The 17,456-nt window shown below is 43.7% G+C and overlaps 1 protein-coding gene across 2 annotated transcripts in view; it reads right to left on the reverse strand.

Moving 5' to 3' along the window:
• Positions 1–318: 318 nt before the first annotated feature.
• The window catches only part of SGCD (sarcoglycan delta), a 370,190-nt gene continuing 353,052 nt past the window's right edge, over positions 319–17,456 (reverse strand). The window contains exons 8-9 of one of the 2 annotated variants that reach the window (XM_049829657.1): positions 3,779–3,838; positions 319–481 (exon numbers count right to left, since the gene is read on the reverse strand). In XM_049829657.1, the coding sequence (XP_049685614.1) occupies positions 3,827–3,838 (12 nt within the window). In that variant the 3' untranslated portion in view covers positions 319–481; positions 3,779–3,826. Of the gene's footprint in view, positions 482–3,599; positions 3,665–3,778; positions 3,839–17,456 lie in introns of those variants that run through there. The other variant, XM_049829658.1, reaches the window with a different exon arrangement.

Consider the following 17,456-nt stretch of genomic DNA (forward strand, 5'->3'; position numbering starts at 1 on the left):
AAAGCAGATGGAATTTCTTCTCACCACTGCTAGCTTAAGGAAATGAAATCTTTCATGATGATCCAATTTTTTTATTAATTTTCATATAAAGAACACAAAATATTGTGGCTGTGAAAGAGCTGAATATGAAGCAGAAATAAAATATGTACATAAAACAGGATAACTGACAGCTTTAATACATTTTCAATTTATATGTGAATATAGACACAATTCCCCCCTGCATAAACCAAACACCTAGCCAGAGGGTATAACATGGGAAGCATAAAATCAAAGCAATGTGCAGCACTTGAGCTAGAGAAAGGGTGGTAGAGTGTTGGCAGAGAGCAGGTACTGCCCGTTGGCTTGATGGGATGAGCATCTCCCTCCTTCCATGCCCAGCTCTGTAGCAGGCATCAGACTTACTCAGGACTTGACAGGCACAAATCTTTGGTCTTTTAGTGCAGTGTCTAACACTTTCTTCATCAGCAACCCAGCTGTTCTGCTAGAATCAGAGAAATCATCAAGGTTAAGGAGTTGATTGTAATGGCCAGATGTGACAGAAGGCAATTTGAAGGCAAAGCTGGTGCGACCAGACCGTGGCTGTTTCCTAGCAGCTCCCAGATGACCTATAGAGGCTACTTCAAGATTGTTCTAAATTGCACCACGCTCCAGTCAGATCCTGTGTGACTTCAGGCACACTGGTGCCATAAAGCCACCCTTACCATCTTACCACCCTGTGACGCCTGTACTACACCCAAAAGTTTTGGCTTGCTTTAAAAAAAGGAAGAAAAGGAAAGGAGAACAAAAAAAAAAAAAAGAAAAAGGAAAGAACATAGACAGAAACACAGAGGAGCAGAATAAGAGAGGGAAGAGATTAAATTTTCTGCACCCACAGCAGTAACCTGTCTGACTCCCAGGATGCCCGGCTGTGCCCAATGCTGCCTTTTTAATTATTGGCATAATCAGGTCGTGCGGCTAATCGGCACCCTGGTGTGGGAGCTCATGCTCGCTCTGAGTCACTCCTCTGCCAAGGCTTTTTTGGAATTTGTTTAGCTGTACGACATAGTGAAACCTCATTAGGAATAAGACCGGCTCTCCATAAAGGATAAGTTCTGACGAGTGGGTCTTTTCTCTTCTGCTTGAGCTACTGAAGGGCTTTTTGAATTAATTTAACATAAGCAGCAACAAAAGCCTCTCAGACAGCTCTGCACTTTCCTTCCCCAAATGGCTGTTTATAAGGATTCCACTGTCCTACCCTATGTTTTTCAGCACAAAATTTGCAAATATGTAGCAGATTCCCCCAGGGCCTGCTGCAGCTGTTCTTTGATCCTGCAGGACGACTCTCCTTACACAGCAGAGTTGTTGTTGTGTCACAGGGAACCACACGCTTTGCGGTGGCTGCTTCCCTGCTGGAGTGGTTGGGTGGCTGTAACATACTGGGAGAATAAGGTTGTGCCATGCCTGAAGAACAATATCTCCAAGGAAAACGGACTAGGGATTTCCCATGGCTTTTGAGGAATGTCCCAACCTAGACCCTCTCTCTAAATCTGCCCATGGGTTTCCAGCAATGCCTTAATCTAGATCTTTTCTAGGAATTTCCCACAGCTTTCCAGGAATCCCTCCATCCAAAACCTTTCTAGGAAATCCCTAGGAACTTCCTTTCTAGGACACCCCCCGCGCCCTTAAGCTTTCTAAGAATATAAGAGTTGCTTTCTAGGAATCCTTGCGCTAGAAGGTTTAGGGCGGTTTCCCTGGTTTTCCAGGAATTCCACAATCTAGAGTCCTCCTAGGAATTCACGCAGTACTTTCCAGCAATTCCTTGGTCTACAATCTGTCTAGGAAGTTTCCTGGTTCTTTCTGTGCAATTTCCTGCTACTTTTTAAGATTTTTTCCAGCTGCCCTTCAGAATTATTTTTGTGACATTGTGTAGGCAATTTTCTCACAGCCTTTCAACATGTGCTTTCTAGGAAAATTCCTATTGTTTTTTTTGTGACTTCTCCTCATGCTTTCTAGGAATTTTTCTGCTCTTTTTTATGACTTTTCCTGTTGCTTTTTAGGAATTTTTGTACTGCTTTCTAGGAATTCAATTGGTGCTTTAAAACTTGGTTGTTTTGTAGAAAATTAAATGACCTAATTAATGTAATTAAAAATTAATCTGTTGTTTTCTAGGGATTTTACTGGTGCTTTTTTGAAATTTTCCCACCACTTTCTAAGAATTTACATGGTGCTTTCCAAGCATTTACCCTTAGATTTCCAGGAATTCACACCAAACTCTCTAAGAAATTCCCTACTGCTTTCTAGGAATTAATAGCAAACCCTTTAAGAATTTCCCTACTGCTTTCTAGGAATTTTCTGCTGTGTTGAAGGACTTCATCAGTTGCTCTCCAGAAATTTGGGTGGTGCTTTGGGGGAATTGCCCTATGCTTTCTAGGAATTTTCCTGCTCCTTCCTACGCATTTTCCTCCTACTTTTTAGGATTTTCCCCACTGCTTTCTAGGCATTTCCCCACTACTTTCTAGAAGTTTGCTCTGCTGCCTCAATTCATTTTTTCAGGTGAAAACACTGTAAGCCACTTTCTGCTCTGCTAGCATGTCCTTGCTGTGCTAATGGTGTCCAGATTAACAGCACGTACCATCTGTGACCAGGTAAAACAGACTAATGAGACAGGGCAATGGTGTGGAGATAAAAATAGGGCAACTCTTACATCTTCACCCATGGTTATCACTTGGTTCTGCTATTGCAATTTCTGCCTGTACTATGTCAAAGCTGAGATTTGAGGAGAAACTTCTATATCTTCAAAAAGTTTATTTTTTCCAGTAGAGTAACACTTAAAGGAGTTTTGCAATTAGAATTGCTAATGTTCAAGTGTGGTAACAGCCAAGCACAATGCAGCCTTTCTGTTTGGAACAGCACTGATGAATTGTTAGGAAAAGGAACTGATTCACTTTACTAAATTAGAACTGATGCCACAGGCACTATGAATGTTAACATCCATGTAATTATGCAAAATATTTGTACTTTTATCTACATTAAGTATGGTACAAGTGTACAAGACACTGAGGCTGTCAGAAAAACACCCACAACTTACCCAAAAGAAAAGTTTCTTATCTATCTCCTTGGTTCCCAGGGAAAAAAAAAAAAAGGGTAGTGACAGGTTCCATCTAAGTCTACTTTTTGTAGTGTATCATTACACATAAAATAAAGCAGAATTCAGGGTCTGGGGTCTCCTGCTTATTAATGGGAAGAGCTGGCCTGCTGTGCTGGGAGCACTGCTCCTTTGGTTGCAGTGTGAACTATGTAGCCCAGGGAAAAGAGGAGCTCACCATTTCTCCCTGTGAAATAAGATGTGAAGGTAACCACGAAGTCTGCACAAGGAAATGGGAGAATAAAGTATGACCCAGATAAATGATATAAGGAGAAGTCAGGCACAGCTAACAGTGCCTTTCTTCATACCTCTCACTAAAGCAGAATTCTCGGTTTGGGTTGTTTTTTTTTTTTTTTTTAGCCTTTTCCAGGTAGTTATCACCCTTTCCTGCAGTGCCAGAGGACAACGGAAGTTGCTCTCAAGACCTCAGAATAAAGTAAGTCACATATTATGGTGGCCATTGATTAACCTTTTGTGCTTGCCAGCTTGAACTTCTTGTCTCGGTGGTAGGACTTGACACAGGACAAGGCAGGTGACAGGCTGTGGAGAGACACCAGCATGTTTTACTCTGACAGACTCTCTTAGACTGAACTAATTGAAAGGATAAGCATGTTTAGAAGTGATAGTATACCTGTTCCACCTGTATTCACATACCTGTGGTGACAACACTGAAATCTTTGCCGGTCTGTAATGCCATTGCATTCATACTTCTCCCTATTTGGGGAAAAAGTTAAGTCTTAATAGTTTAAACACTAAATCATCCCACATGTTCAGAGCTGCCAAAGGAATTGTAGAAACAACCCAAAATATGTGATTTCACTTTCAGCTGTTTAAAGTTTTAATCTGAATTTAATTACATTTGGGGAGTGGAGGTGGTGGTGGGGGTGTTACTACAGAACACTAAATCTTCAGCACTTGCTGATCTGAAGGTGACTTCTCAAAGGAGAAACTTTCTTAAGAAGGGTTTCAAGGTCAGTCGCACTTATTTTTAACCAAAAAGAAGGCTGTTGAAAAGGATTCTGATCAGCAAACCCCTTGATCTTTCACTTTGGTTTCATAGATTCTTTTTTGAATACTCTGACACTTTTTCCTGTTCGTTATTTATCTAAGAAGCTTCATGCCTATGGTTGGAGAGATATATGACCTTTCGATGTTGAAAGTTGTTCAGGTAGCGACTCCTTTAATACAATAAGCACTTTCCTTTAGTAAGCTGAACCTTGGCTGACGTATGTATAAAACCATCACAGTCTGGACAAAACCCCACAGTCCTGGGAGAGATGCTATTTGTTCATCAGGCTTGAGAAGTAAATGACTTTTCATCAATATTAACATGGTTCGGGAAGTCAATACCCAATATGTCTGCTGGCACTCCAGGAGGTGGTTTGAAACAGCAGTATATAGAGATGAAATTCCTCCACGGGGTCAGTGGTATAAAAACCTTGGCAGTTTATTCACCTTTCTACTTTTCTGACAGCCATTGGAGAGAGGTGTTGTCAGTGAATCAAAATGTTTCAGTTAACCTTAAAATATCTCAAGAGCTTTGTACGCTCTGAGGTTCTGAGCTGGATCTCACTGTAGAAAGGGGGTTGCTATTTCCTTGAACACACAATGAGTTTTAATTACTTTGTTATCATCAGCAAAGTAAGTATCAGCACAGTGTTGCAGTGGTCAGGCCAGGTTCTGCCGTACTGGGAGAGAGTGAAGGTGAAGAGATGTCTGCTGCTACCTGTGACAGAATCAGGATTTAGCCTTTACATGTTCTGAGTTTGGTGGTGGGGTTTTTTTTTTTAAAAAAAAAAAAAAAAAAAAAAGCAAAAATTGGTGATTCTGAAGTGCCAGCCTGTTTTAAGCCAGTAAAGATATATTCCAGCACATTCCTAATCCACCCCACCTCATTCACAAAATCATCAGCTAATCCTTTCTACTGGTTGCGATGATCTACAAAGCTTCAAAGCAGTTTCTTTTTCAGCTAGTACATTCAACAGAATTGGTTCTGCTGTAGATCCTTTACCGCTCAGCGGAAGCAGTCACGTTTAAGTGAGAAACTGCAGCAAGTGGGATGTAACTGTAACAGCCACGGAACATCAGCCGTATTTGCTGTCTCCCCTCATGAGTGATGGTCTCAGAGCAGGCATTCCCATGGCCGTGGTTGCCGTTAAGGCTCAAGGCTTTGCAAGCATAGCTCATGCTGTTGGCAGAATTAACTCTTCTTTTCCCGAGATCCTCTTTATCATCTTATATGCTATATGAGGGTTTATGACATGGGACTGCTGACAGGTGCTGCCCCAAAGAGGGCACTGGGAGGCTGGATGTGCGATAGTCAGCGATGGATTGCAAATTAGCTCTGTCACAGCAGGATGTGAGACTGTCCTCTTCCCTGACACTGTCCAGACAACTCATAGCGATCAGGCTGAGTCCTACCTCCTACGCATAAACAGATTTTAATTTGCTGTTCTGCTGAGAGTCTGACTGGAAAACTGCAAGTGGTTTCTCATAGATGTATCTCAGTCTTAGATGTATATTACCAACGTGTGTTTGTGTGTGTCTGTGTGCACATACATGTACAAAGTGCTGGTTTGTCATAGCAAAGCATTTTAACCTCTTCTTAAAAAAACACCAGACCAAAACCCCAACACCCCCCTGCCGCCCCAACCCCCATGTCATGGTTTAACCCCAGCCGGCAGCCAAGCCCCACACAGCCACTCGCTCAGCCCCCCCCCCCGGTGGGATGGGGGAGAGAATCGGAAGAATGAAAGTGAGAAAACTTGTGAGTTGAGATCAAGACAGTTTACTAGGTAAAGCAAAAGCCACTTACACAAGCAAAGCGAACCAAGGAATTCATTCCCCACTTCCCGTGGGCAGGCAGGAGTTCAGCCATCCCCAGGAAAGCCGGGCTCCATCACGCCCAATGGTGACTTGGGAAGACAAACGCCATCACTCCAAACATCCCCCTCTTCCTTCTTCTTCCCCCAGCTTTAGATGCTGAGCATGATGTCGTATGCTCTGGAATATCCCTTGGGTCAGTCGGGGTCGGCTCTCCTGACTGTGTCCCCCCCAACGCCTTGTGCCCCCCCCAGCCTGCTCGCTGGTGGCGTGGGGCGAGGAGCAGAAGAAAAGCCCTTGGCTCTGGGTCAGCACTGCTCAGCAGTAATGAAAACATCCCTGGGTTATCAGCACTGTTTTCAGCACAAATCCAAAACATAGCCCCATACTAGCTGCTAGGAAGAAAATTAACTCTGTCCCAGCCAAAACCAGCTCATCCCAGAGGGAGCATTCATTTTTAGAGAAGAGGTAATTCCACCATAGGACCCCATCAATAATGAACTGATGCCTGCTGTGCCCTGCAACTAGAAGCATCCTAAGATCAAAAAAATGGTGAGAAATACTGCCTCTCCTACAGGAATCATGTGTCTTTCCTTAGCAATGTCCAGGCAAGGTGTTTCTGTGGGCTGAATTGGGGTGAAGTCCATGGTTTAAGGAGCTCTGCTGTATCATGTTCCTTCAAGTGATTTGACAACTTCGTTTTTTTTTGTATAGCTAAGATTGGTAAGTGGTGGTGATTGCTTGACACAGAGCTTTAGCACCTTTAAGTCTTGTCTTCATAGTCACCTTATTTTAAGATGCTGTAGGTTACGATCAGATCTACTCCTCCCTTGGAGCATTTGGGTGCTGTTTGAGCAAGGGGAAGACAGCAGTGTGTGTGCACCAGCAGAAGGGACATAAGCCAGCAGAAATTCTGGTTGCAGCTGGGTGAGGCATTGCTCTTTAGTCCTGTTACCTCCTTGTTGTTTCATTTTCTGGAAAGCAAGAGCTGAAATGAAATGAGGTGGTTTGCAGCCACTACTTTCAAGCTTGACAAATAACTGCAACTGCTGGTGGGATAGGAGGGTCCACAGTGAAAAGCCTGAAGTGCTGATTATCCCACCCTTAAGCAAGGTATCCGATTTTTAAGCTAGAAGGTCGATACACCAAGATTTAGCTTGGGAACAGTCTCCAAAGTTGTTTAAAATTCTTTCTTATGCTATGACTGGGTGAAATATTTTGTCAGTCATGAAATTTATTCTAAATCCTAGAGAGCTGTGGAGAAAGAAGCAGTTTGTACGTGATCACAAAACAGCAGTTTCTTCAGACTTGTTGCATATTTACAGCTCTCCTTCTCAGGAGTTTTCCTATTTCAATTAGGAGTCAGGATGCATAAGAAAAAATACTTTCTCTGTCTCCTACATAGATTTGGGTCAGCACAGAAGAAGAAAGAAATTCAGCTGAGCAGTGGCTAATGTACATAGGAGGTATTTGATTTGTATTGACTATCATAAATAGCTTGAGCTCCCATATGTGATTCAGACAGGAGACTGCCAAACTTCTGTGTCAACATCGCGATGGCAACGATAAAAAAGAAAGGAGGAGAGGCTACCACAGAGACCAAGCTCTGGAAACAATCCTTCACAGTGTGACTTTCTGCATTGTTAGACAAAGAGGGAGCAACTAATTGGAGCATTATTTTCCTAACAGAAGCTCACGTTTTGCTCTGTTACATGGTAGCAGCTACACTAAAGTAATTGGAATAACACCTCCAGCAGAAGAAGTTCAGATACCATGGTGAGGAGGGCTAATAGAGAGACTGGTTAGATAAAGCAGGATGCATAGATGACAGATAGGCTTAGTTAAATGTATTTTACAAGTCAGAAAGATTTTCACGTATGGCTTTCTTTTGAACCAAACACTAAACCAGATAGCTTTAGGAGTCTTCTTCCTAGGGAGGTGTTCATTTGCAGGATTGTTATGTTTGCTGTACTAATGCTTCAGAGATCCAAATTCTGTTTTCTTTAAAGTCAACAGAAATTTTGCAGTTATAAATTGTGATCCCAGTTATGAAATCTTAGGTATTACTGGACATTTAGACAATAGACATTTCTACCACGTCTGCTATATGATTAGAAAGAATTTTCTATGTGATACTTTTAAAGATGCGCAGGTCATGAGTTTTCAGAGTAGGCTAATGACACCTAGATGCTAGTTCTGAAACACGACTAGAAAATCTGTAGGTAAACCTAAGCAGTATGTCTATAAATGTTTCATTGCTATGAATATTTGCTGAAGATCTCTTCCCTGGGTGCTAACTACAGAGGACAGAAACTGATTTTTAAAATTCCCTTTTATATTTTACCCAGTTAATACTCAAACAAGATTAACAAATCTGTTCTTGACTATGATTTTTCTTTTCTTTTCTTTTCTTTTCTTTTCTTTTCTTTTCTTTTCTTTTCTTTTCTTTTCTTTTCTTCAAAACATCTGGAACTAGCTATTAGGTAGTTTAAATGATTAAGCTTGTGATAATTCTTCTATGACAGGCCAAAGTTGATATGAACTTTATTCTCTGAACTGTATCTTGGGTAAATTACTGGTTGTGGGAGGGAACTGGGCTGACATGCCCAAAGAAGAACTCAAACAACTGGTTTATATGCAGTAAAGGCAGTCACTGTATGCCTACCAAAAAATCTAGATAATCCACTCAGAGTGAGACTTAGACAGTATTCCCAAACAGTCTGTGGGAATCTCTCTAGGAGGTTTCAAGGGAGCTGATTTGCACTTCAGACTTCAAGATGTCTTCATTGATGTCCTCCGAAAAAGGTAGCTCAGCCATCTAGGATAACAGCTTCTCTACCTCCTCCCTTTCTTCCTACTCTCAGAACTGATAATCTTCCATCCAGTATTTACTCAACAAGATGTATGCTGGCTGACAAAGTTTTGCATCTTTCACTAACAGGTTACTTTATAGAGTAGCGCCTACAAAACGGATGCTTGTGAGAGCATTTGCTTACAATTGCTTGTAAGTGCTAATTGAGCTGTTCAGCCATTAAAATACCACTTGCAATGAAATACAACAGTGTGTTGAATTGTGATGGTCTTCAACCACTTTTGTTTAGGAAGCTCTGGAGGAAATAATTAAATGCTTTGGTTTCATATAGCTGAACAGTATATCAAAGTTTCATTCAGTGCAGAAGTACTGATGTACATCCAGAAAATGGAAGGATTCCTATACATAAAAGCAACATGCATGAATTTTTAGAAATCAAAGTTCAGCTTTATAAGTGGGATTATCCTTTTCTTTTTAGCACCATATGGAAGTTAAAGTCACTGCTTGATGGGTGGTAGCCGACAAGGAAAATTATAGGGTCTGACAGCCTTCTTGCTTAAAGTAGAAGGTCAGCTTCCATGGTATGAGGAATCATTCCTTTTATGATCTGGGTAATATAGGTTTATTTTATAAGCTTCAGCCAGACTCCAATATAAAAGCCTTTAGATCACACATGGTGGGAAGCAGATTGTCTCTTCATAGATGTCTCAAAGCTCATTCAATGCAAGACCTCAGCAGAAGATAAATGCTACAGGTCTCTTCTAGGGATGTCACATGGGCTCTGCTTCATTTATTCTAGTCCTCAACTTCCGTTTTTCCCAGATTTTGTCTAAGTCTTTTAGGCAAACATCTTCTACATTACGTAATCCTCAGGTGTGTTGCAAATAGAAGAGTTCTGTGTTAACCCCTGCAAGAGGGCTGTAAGTGTGCATTTCTCTTAATATGATAGACACTGGAGTAGAACTAGGAAAGGATTCTGTATTCAGGTTATCTGAAGGTTCTTTGTGCTAATTATTTCACTATGTGTTAGAGAAGTATCTCCCAAGAAATGTGTTAATTCCTAGAATAGAGCTGCAGACAGAGATACTAAATGGCTTATACGGAATTGTTCTAAGCACAAGGTTTCCTGGACCCTAACCTCATGCATTAGTCTTAAAGTCAACCTTCCTCAAATAGTTTGCTCTGTCTAATTTTATCATAAGACTGAAAATTCACAAATCTGGCCCGAGTTCCACTTTGCAGCTAGAAGCCAGAAGTAATAGCACTTTGCTGAATATTAATGTTTCCCCCTACAAGGAAGCTCCTCCAAGTCTGTGCCAGCTAGTGGCTACTCTGATAGACAGAGTGTGAGGTATTGGCATAGGCAAGATGTTTCAGGGCCCTGAATGGAGAAGTTCAGCTCTTTTGTCCTACGTAACTATATGTCAAATGTTAATTCTGCCTTGGAGGTAACTCAGATCTCTCTAAGTTCTTGGGCTAGAGCTAGGTAAACTCACTCAGATGAGCCTCAGGGCTAGGATCGGTACAGCCAGACATTATCTCTCTATGCTGCTCTTCACATTGGTTTCATGTGTAGCCAAGGGGTGGAAGAATGCTGTTTCCACATTAAATTCACGTTACTTGCTTGCCTTTATCATTTTGGAAAGCAACTTTTTGCATCTCAGAGGTGTCTGACCTGGTGTCTGCAGAATCTACTGCAGGGAATGTCAAACCAACATTTCCAAATTTCTGCCAGTTAGAGGGAAAACAATCAGAGGAAGGCATCTGTCAGTCTTTTGCCAGCTGAACATCTGGGAAATACAAAGTGGTCCCAGAAAAGTTGGTGCACTGAGGCATTTTAACAGCTATTTGTTAAGCAAACATTGGTAATTAACAGAGAATTTGAGAACATTGCCTATCAGGTTTTCCATGTGCCTGGCATCTCATTACTGTGTACAAGTCACAACTGTGTTTGTTACTCAGCGTCAGGCTGAGAGCACCACCTTAGGAGGTGCACCAGGGAGAAACCAGAGGTAGTACAGTAACATTTGAAAAAGAAAGGCAGAACAAAGCAGTCTTGCATGGAGCATCTTCTGCACCCATGATTTTGGACTCATCTTCCCAGATTATCTTTCTGCTGGGGCAAGTCCCAAGTTTCTTGGAGACAGGAGCTAAACTCAAATTTGTGTTCAATCCTCCCCCAAGGACCATACTAAAAATAGCTAGGTTTTCCTACTACTGCTCAGTTGTGCTGTTATTTTCCTTCCTTTGGAATGAACCAAGTCTGAATGCTGGCGGCCTCCAGCTCTCCTGTTTCTTGAGAAGTCATTGTTATTTCTGGGATAGTACTGTTGTTGATGGCTCCTTGCTTCCTCAGTTCTCCCCAACACATGGGCACAGGGAATGCTCTGTCTGGCCAGAAAGGGCAGAGGAATGAGAGCCAGAGATGGAGGCCCTTTTGGTTTGATTGTGCTCCAACACTTCATTAGTCCTATATGAGTTTTGTCTGCTGTGTTTAAGCTTTGACTCTCAGTATTAATAAGGAAAGGAAGGAACTGTCTTTCCACAGAGCCATTCCATACAATTTATCTTTCTGTGCATGAAAGAAGATGGACTAGCCAGGCAAAATACCAGTTCTCATTACAATGGTGATATTTGCTTGTCTTCTAACCCTGTTGTCTCATTTCAACACTGTCTTCACATCTGCCATGCAGCAGCAGATGTCCAGGGCATAGAAGCTTGGCTTCAGTGATCAATAATTAACAGCAGTCAGAGCATTTCTTCCAAAGACTCAAAACTTGCTTATCTACAAAGATAAAGACCTGGAGGCCTGGGCCTCCCAGCACTGCCTGTGGCTTTTCTTGTTACAGGATTAGCCATCTACCTGGGGTTCACCAAACACATGATTTAAGACGACACCTACCACAAGGTGAGCGACAACTTGTGTGAGAATCGAGTGTCTTGGCGCCGGAGTCTTGCTCTAGCTGGACTCCCAGCCTGGGATTTGACCGAGGGCTGGATTTCTTTGCAGGAGTGGGAACTATTCCTGGTCCCCAGGAGTCTTGCTTCCTTCTGGGGGGGCCAGCAGAGACCCTCGACTTCCCACCCTCTGCAGAACCGACTGCTGAAGAGGCTGCAAGCCCATCACCTTAGGCTGCATGCATTTGGCTGTAAGCGGAGCATTTGCATAGGGGATGCTTCAGTCTGCTTTAGCCTCTCTCTTTGCACCTAATCAGCCCTCTCATCTTGAGGGAAATCATTTCGGAGAGGCGTCAGGATGTCAGAGGCTTTCTGTGCCAGCTCCCCTGCCCAGCCAAGTCAGAACTAGCTTCCCCTCTCAGGCAGACTGGGACATAATCCATCCCATTTTTCCACAATGACTGTAATCCTAGCACTGTTTATTCAAGCATGGCCATGCTACAATTAGAGCCAAGGGCTTTAAACATCCAAATGATGCCATTGGCAGAGCTTGTGCTCCAACGAGCGAACTGCCAGCACCTCCTCTATGATTTGTGCAGCCTTTTCCCAACCGAAAACTGAAGTGCCTTAGTGTGATCTTGAACCTAAGCGGAAGAAAGGGCTTTTCCAGTCTCCTCTCTGACTCCCCCCACTCCTTCAGCACACCTTGTCTCTGGGGTTTTGAATAACTGACATGGCTGAATGGACCTACTTTTTCTGCTGAAGCTTTTAAACTCTCACTCCAGGCAGAACTCCTATCTGAACGCTGGGTGAAGTCCTGAACACCAGCGCCAGAGCCAGAAGAGAAAAAGCTTTAATTCCTCTGGGAATTCCTCTCCGTGCAGCGTGTAAAAAATCCCCCTCCAAATCTGTCTCCTGCTGATGAACAGAAAACCCATCCTGCTCACGCTGGCACGGCTGCATCCACCCCCGAGAGGGAGCTACTTCGCAGCCTGCCAGTGGCTGCTTCAGAAGCATATGCCTCTCTTTAGGTACGTGAATGTTCCCACTGAAATCAGACCTAGCCTTGGCACTTCTGGATCAGAAAATACGATTTCATCACTAATTTTTTCAGCTATCTTTTCGCTTGAGCCTTCCTGTTTGAAAGGATTTTTGCTAAGGTCGACAGCTTCCTAAAAGGCTTAAACTGAAACAATATTCCTGGGAAAACGCAAGTTAAAGCTAGTTGTTAGCAGTCTAATGCAGACAGGCCTTTTTCTTGTCCCAACAAGCTTCTAATGCCTGTTAGGTGACCTGTTGTTATATTAAAGACTTGTAGTTCCCCGCTCTGGCTCCGAGTTCTCATTAATCAGAGCGAGGAGCCGTGCAGGGCAGGGCTGTCTGCGCAGTGCAGTGCAGCACCAGCCCAGAGGTGCTGAGCGTGGGTGCTGCTGCCTGGTGCAAGACGATGCTGGGGATGTAAGTGCCCATCATGGCCTGGTTTGTGGCGAGCAAGAAGTTTGCCTGCTGCTGTTTCGGTGGAGGACGACTGCCTTTCCTGTGCTGGGTTTCTGTGCATTAGGGACTCTGAATCCTGTGTTTAACTTCATCCAAGTTTTGTTGGTTTGGTTTGGTTTTTTTCCAGTGAAAAGTGTCAGCTTTTAAGTCTTTCTACTGCAAGCAAACTACCTCAGGAGACTCCATGTGGCTTCTGGGATTGAGGGAAGCCAGAGAAATTGCCACTAGAGCAATGCACCCTGTTTAATTTCTCGTGGATGTGACAAATTCCAAGAGCAAGAAATCTTGAGGGGCGTAGAAAAATCCAAGGTGGGAAATCACTGCCTAATCGATTTTGCAGTTCAGCAAGGATCATTTTAGAATTGGCCATTTATCCAACTGCAACCAACAGAGTATTTTACAAGAACATTATATATGACTTGATCTCAGCATAGAGCAAACCCAAATGAGCCAGGACAGTTCCAGTGTCACTCCATCACAATATCCTCCAGGGAGCGTATTCTTTTCTAGATATGACCAAAGAGCAATTGCTTCTAGATTTTCCAGAGTGTTTTCTAGATTTGCAGCCTAGGTATTGTCATTATGGCTTTTAACTATTTTGTTCAGGTGCAGATGCCCACGCACCTTGGGCTCCTGTGCAGCACCACGTGGCTGGCCGATAGTTGGCTGATGGGTGTTTGGGTGATGTGGACACAATGACTCGTAATTCACCATTTCTTTGGGATGGCAAGAGATGAATTTAACATTTCTGGATTCTTTTTAGGTCCTTCTAAGGCAAGAGTCAGGCATGGGCGCTGGAGCTTGTTCTTTCCATTCTGTCAACAGTAAAATAACAATATCCCCAAGTCCCATCTGCTCTCATAAATTGAGTAATTGTGGTCAGGTCAGAGATACAGTTGTTTGCTGGCATCCATGTAACTTTACAACTGTCTGGCAGTGACTTCTGGTGCATGTGACACCAAAGCCATTATAGCATTAGGTCAGCTCCGCCATCTGAAGGAGGAACAGCGTTTCTCCATGGTCCCAAGCATGCTGCAACTATTCCTGTTGCATCCAGATTTCTGCTGCAGCCCAGCATGCTATAATATGTGCATTAGAGCTTTCAGCCTACTGCCTGCTGCATGATGGGCTGGTTTGGGCAATGATGTGCTCCTCACCTAACAATTTTTTATGTGGTGAGATGAAAACATAAAAAGACAGATCCTTCTTTAATATGCAATTAGGGGTCACTTTATATAGGCCATGCAATGTTAATGGAATTTAGCAGTTTATAGATGTTTTTTAACTGCAAATAATTCATTGTAATTTATTGAATGAACTGTTTACCCTGAATTGCCTGCCATCTCCATTTCTGTACCTTCTAAGGCTTATCTTAAAAAGTCCTCCTTGCAGTTCTCATGTAAAACAGGGATGAAAATATTCTTTTGAGGGCAGTAGCCCTTAGACTATTATTATTATTATTAAAGTATGAATTTATTTTTAGCCTTCTTGTTTTGGCCCTGATGGCTGTTTTAGTCTTCCTCAGGAAGGGAGTAGCCCACATCAACTCTCCTGAGCCAAATTGGCCTACGGTTTGGACTAATCTGGATCCAAACTGTCATTCACATCGTGCCAAACTTTGGCCCTTTCATTTTAAGCTGTTCTGTCTCTTAAAAATGGGAGTGACAATCTATATGTAGACAGAGCACCTACTGATTTCAGTGGGAACTGCTTGAACTTGCCCTATGGTTGCAGAGCTTTCAATATTTCTGCTGTCAGTTTTTGCTTGTTAGGTGTTACAAAGGTCTTCATGTGTGAGAGGGAAAAAAGTGACAAGCAAGATCCAGCACTCACTGCGGGAAGCTGGTGCCTGTGTCCACCTACCTTTCTCAGGCCTGGGACAGATGGGCCCCACCAGCTTCCATCTGTCTCACCGTGCTCTTACCTCTCTCTGTGATACAAGTTGTATGTGCAATGTCCTTGTCCTGCAAAACTGCAAAACCCCAGGTCTCTCCTTGGCACATCGTGCCCATCAGTTTTATCCCACCCAAGTATTTGATTTGATGGACACGAAGCACATGGCTTCAGGTCCAGAAGTCAATGGAGAAAGCAGAAAGGAAGAAAACCGGGAAAATAATCTCATGACTCTGCTGTTCTCAGCTGCTCTCAGCTGCTCTGCCTGGTCTGCTGTCTTCAGGAGGAAAACATTGACTGTCCTCCCAACAGCCAAAGTCTGAGCAGAGTTCAAACTGCGAAGGTGTCTGAAATGTTTCAGCTGGTTTCTAACTTCAGATGATGCCAACTTCTTTGAACTATTATAGAATCTTTCTGCTTTTACCTCCAGTCTTTCTGGTGGAAGACAACACGAAGGGCAGCTTCTCACCCGCTCTGGGGAAATATCGTGGCTTCACCTCATCATTCAGAGCCTACACAGGTGTGAGTCAGACTTACCGGGGGATGCGATGCTGCTCTTCTTCCCACAAAGAAATGGTTCCACTGCGGCACTGCCAAAAAACCCCCATGTCCCTGTTGGCTGGCAGGACTGTGTACTACTGTGCTGGGCTTGGGGATAGGGGCACAGCCAGGGTTAAGGGTAGCTGAGATGCATATACCTTAGAAAAGTGACCATTATAAAAGTCATTGTGGGAAGGAAGCTAAACCATGCTCGGCGTACTGTGCTTTAATGGGAGCAGCAATCTCGGCCACCCCACTGGAACCAGGCAGGACTGGTGTTGCTCCAGAAATGAATGAAAAAAAAAAAGATCCAAAAGCATTTATAAATTATTCAAGCTGCAGCAGCCAGGAGCTCTGTTGGGAAGTGTCTGCTGCTCTATTTGCACAATGGGCCTGTCCTGGTTTTGGCTGGGATAGAGTTAATTTTTTTTCTAGTAGCTGGTGGAGTGCTATGTTTTGGATTCAGTATGGGAAGAATGTTGATAACACACTGATGTTTTCAGTTGTTGCTAAGTAGTGTTTATACTAAATCAAGGATTTTTCAGCTTCTGATGCCCAGCCAGCAAGAAGGCTGGAGGGGCACAAGAAGTTGGGAGGGGACACAGCCAGGACAGCTGACCCAACCTGGCCAAAGGGGTGTTCCATACCGTGTGATGTCATGACCAGTATATAAACTGGGGGGAGTTGGCCTGGGGGCGGATTGCTGCTCGGGAACTAACTAACTGGGCATCAGTGGGCGAGTGGTGAGCAATTGCATTGTGCATCACTTGTTTTGTATATTCTAATTCTTTTATTATTATCATTGTCATATTATTAGTATCATTGTCATATTATTAGTATTAGTATTTTCTTCCTTTCTGTCCTATTAAACTGTCTTTATCTCAACCCATGAATTTTACTTGTTTCGATTCTCTCCCCCATCCCACTGAGCGGAGGGAGTGAGCGAGCGGCTGGGTGGTGCTTAATTGCTGGCAGGGGTTAAACCGTGACAGCCTGGCAATGCCACAGAAGCTGCACCAAGCCCAGAACAGCCCAGTCCGGGCCAACCTGCCTGGTCTGCTTTTGGTTTCTCCCAAGCCTGCCCTGCCTATGTTCTCCTGGTAGCTCCCCTATCACCTCTGTCCCGGCCCCAGGAGCTACTGAATGCAATTCTCAGCTCTGCCAGGAATCCAGCCAGGTTTGTTTATGCCCACGATCCGTGTTTGTATTCGAGAAATAAGGCACACAGCAGCTGGTTAGCCTGAGAGCATGTCAAGCAGCTGCGCGGCCAGCATCAGGACTGGGGCTTGGCTGCAGCCGCATAGTCAAACCAGGGATCTCAACAGAGGAGGAGAAAAAAGACCCGCAAAAGCATTAATTTAATGTCCTGCTAAAGGCCACTGCTGGTGTGCAGCCCTCAGTGCAGAGCCCATTCCAGCACTGGGCAGGGGCAGCTCCTTTTACAGCCTGGCTATAAAGAATTAATTTAAAAGCAGGATGTGGCCTTTATATCTCCTGATTTCGTTGTTCCCGTCATTAGCCTTTGAGCAGCAGCTCGCTGTTCTAGTGTTTCAGCTTAGCATAAAAACAGAGCGGTGGGGGAAAGGTGCGGGGCGGTGGGTGACGACTCCTGACGGAGCGGTTACAGCCACAGCAGATGCCTGGAGACCAAAAAGCGCTTGTATCTGTCAGCTGGCACTGGATGAACGACGGCATGTGCCAGTGTGGTGCGCAAGTGGGGTCGCAGGGTATGTTGGAATATTAGCACACCAGGCTGGTGCTTGCTAGGAACTGGATTTTTGTCTTAAACTTTCTTAGCGTGCAACTCATCATCTATACTGCTAAATGTCTTCTTGCCGGAGGAACAGCACAGTCCTGTCCCCTGCCGTC

This window comes from Accipiter gentilis, chromosome 26 (assembly GCF_929443795.1).
Source record: "Accipiter gentilis chromosome 26, bAccGen1.1, whole genome shotgun sequence".
In the NCBI taxonomy this organism is placed as follows: domain Eukaryota; kingdom Metazoa; phylum Chordata; class Aves; order Accipitriformes; family Accipitridae; genus Astur; species Astur gentilis.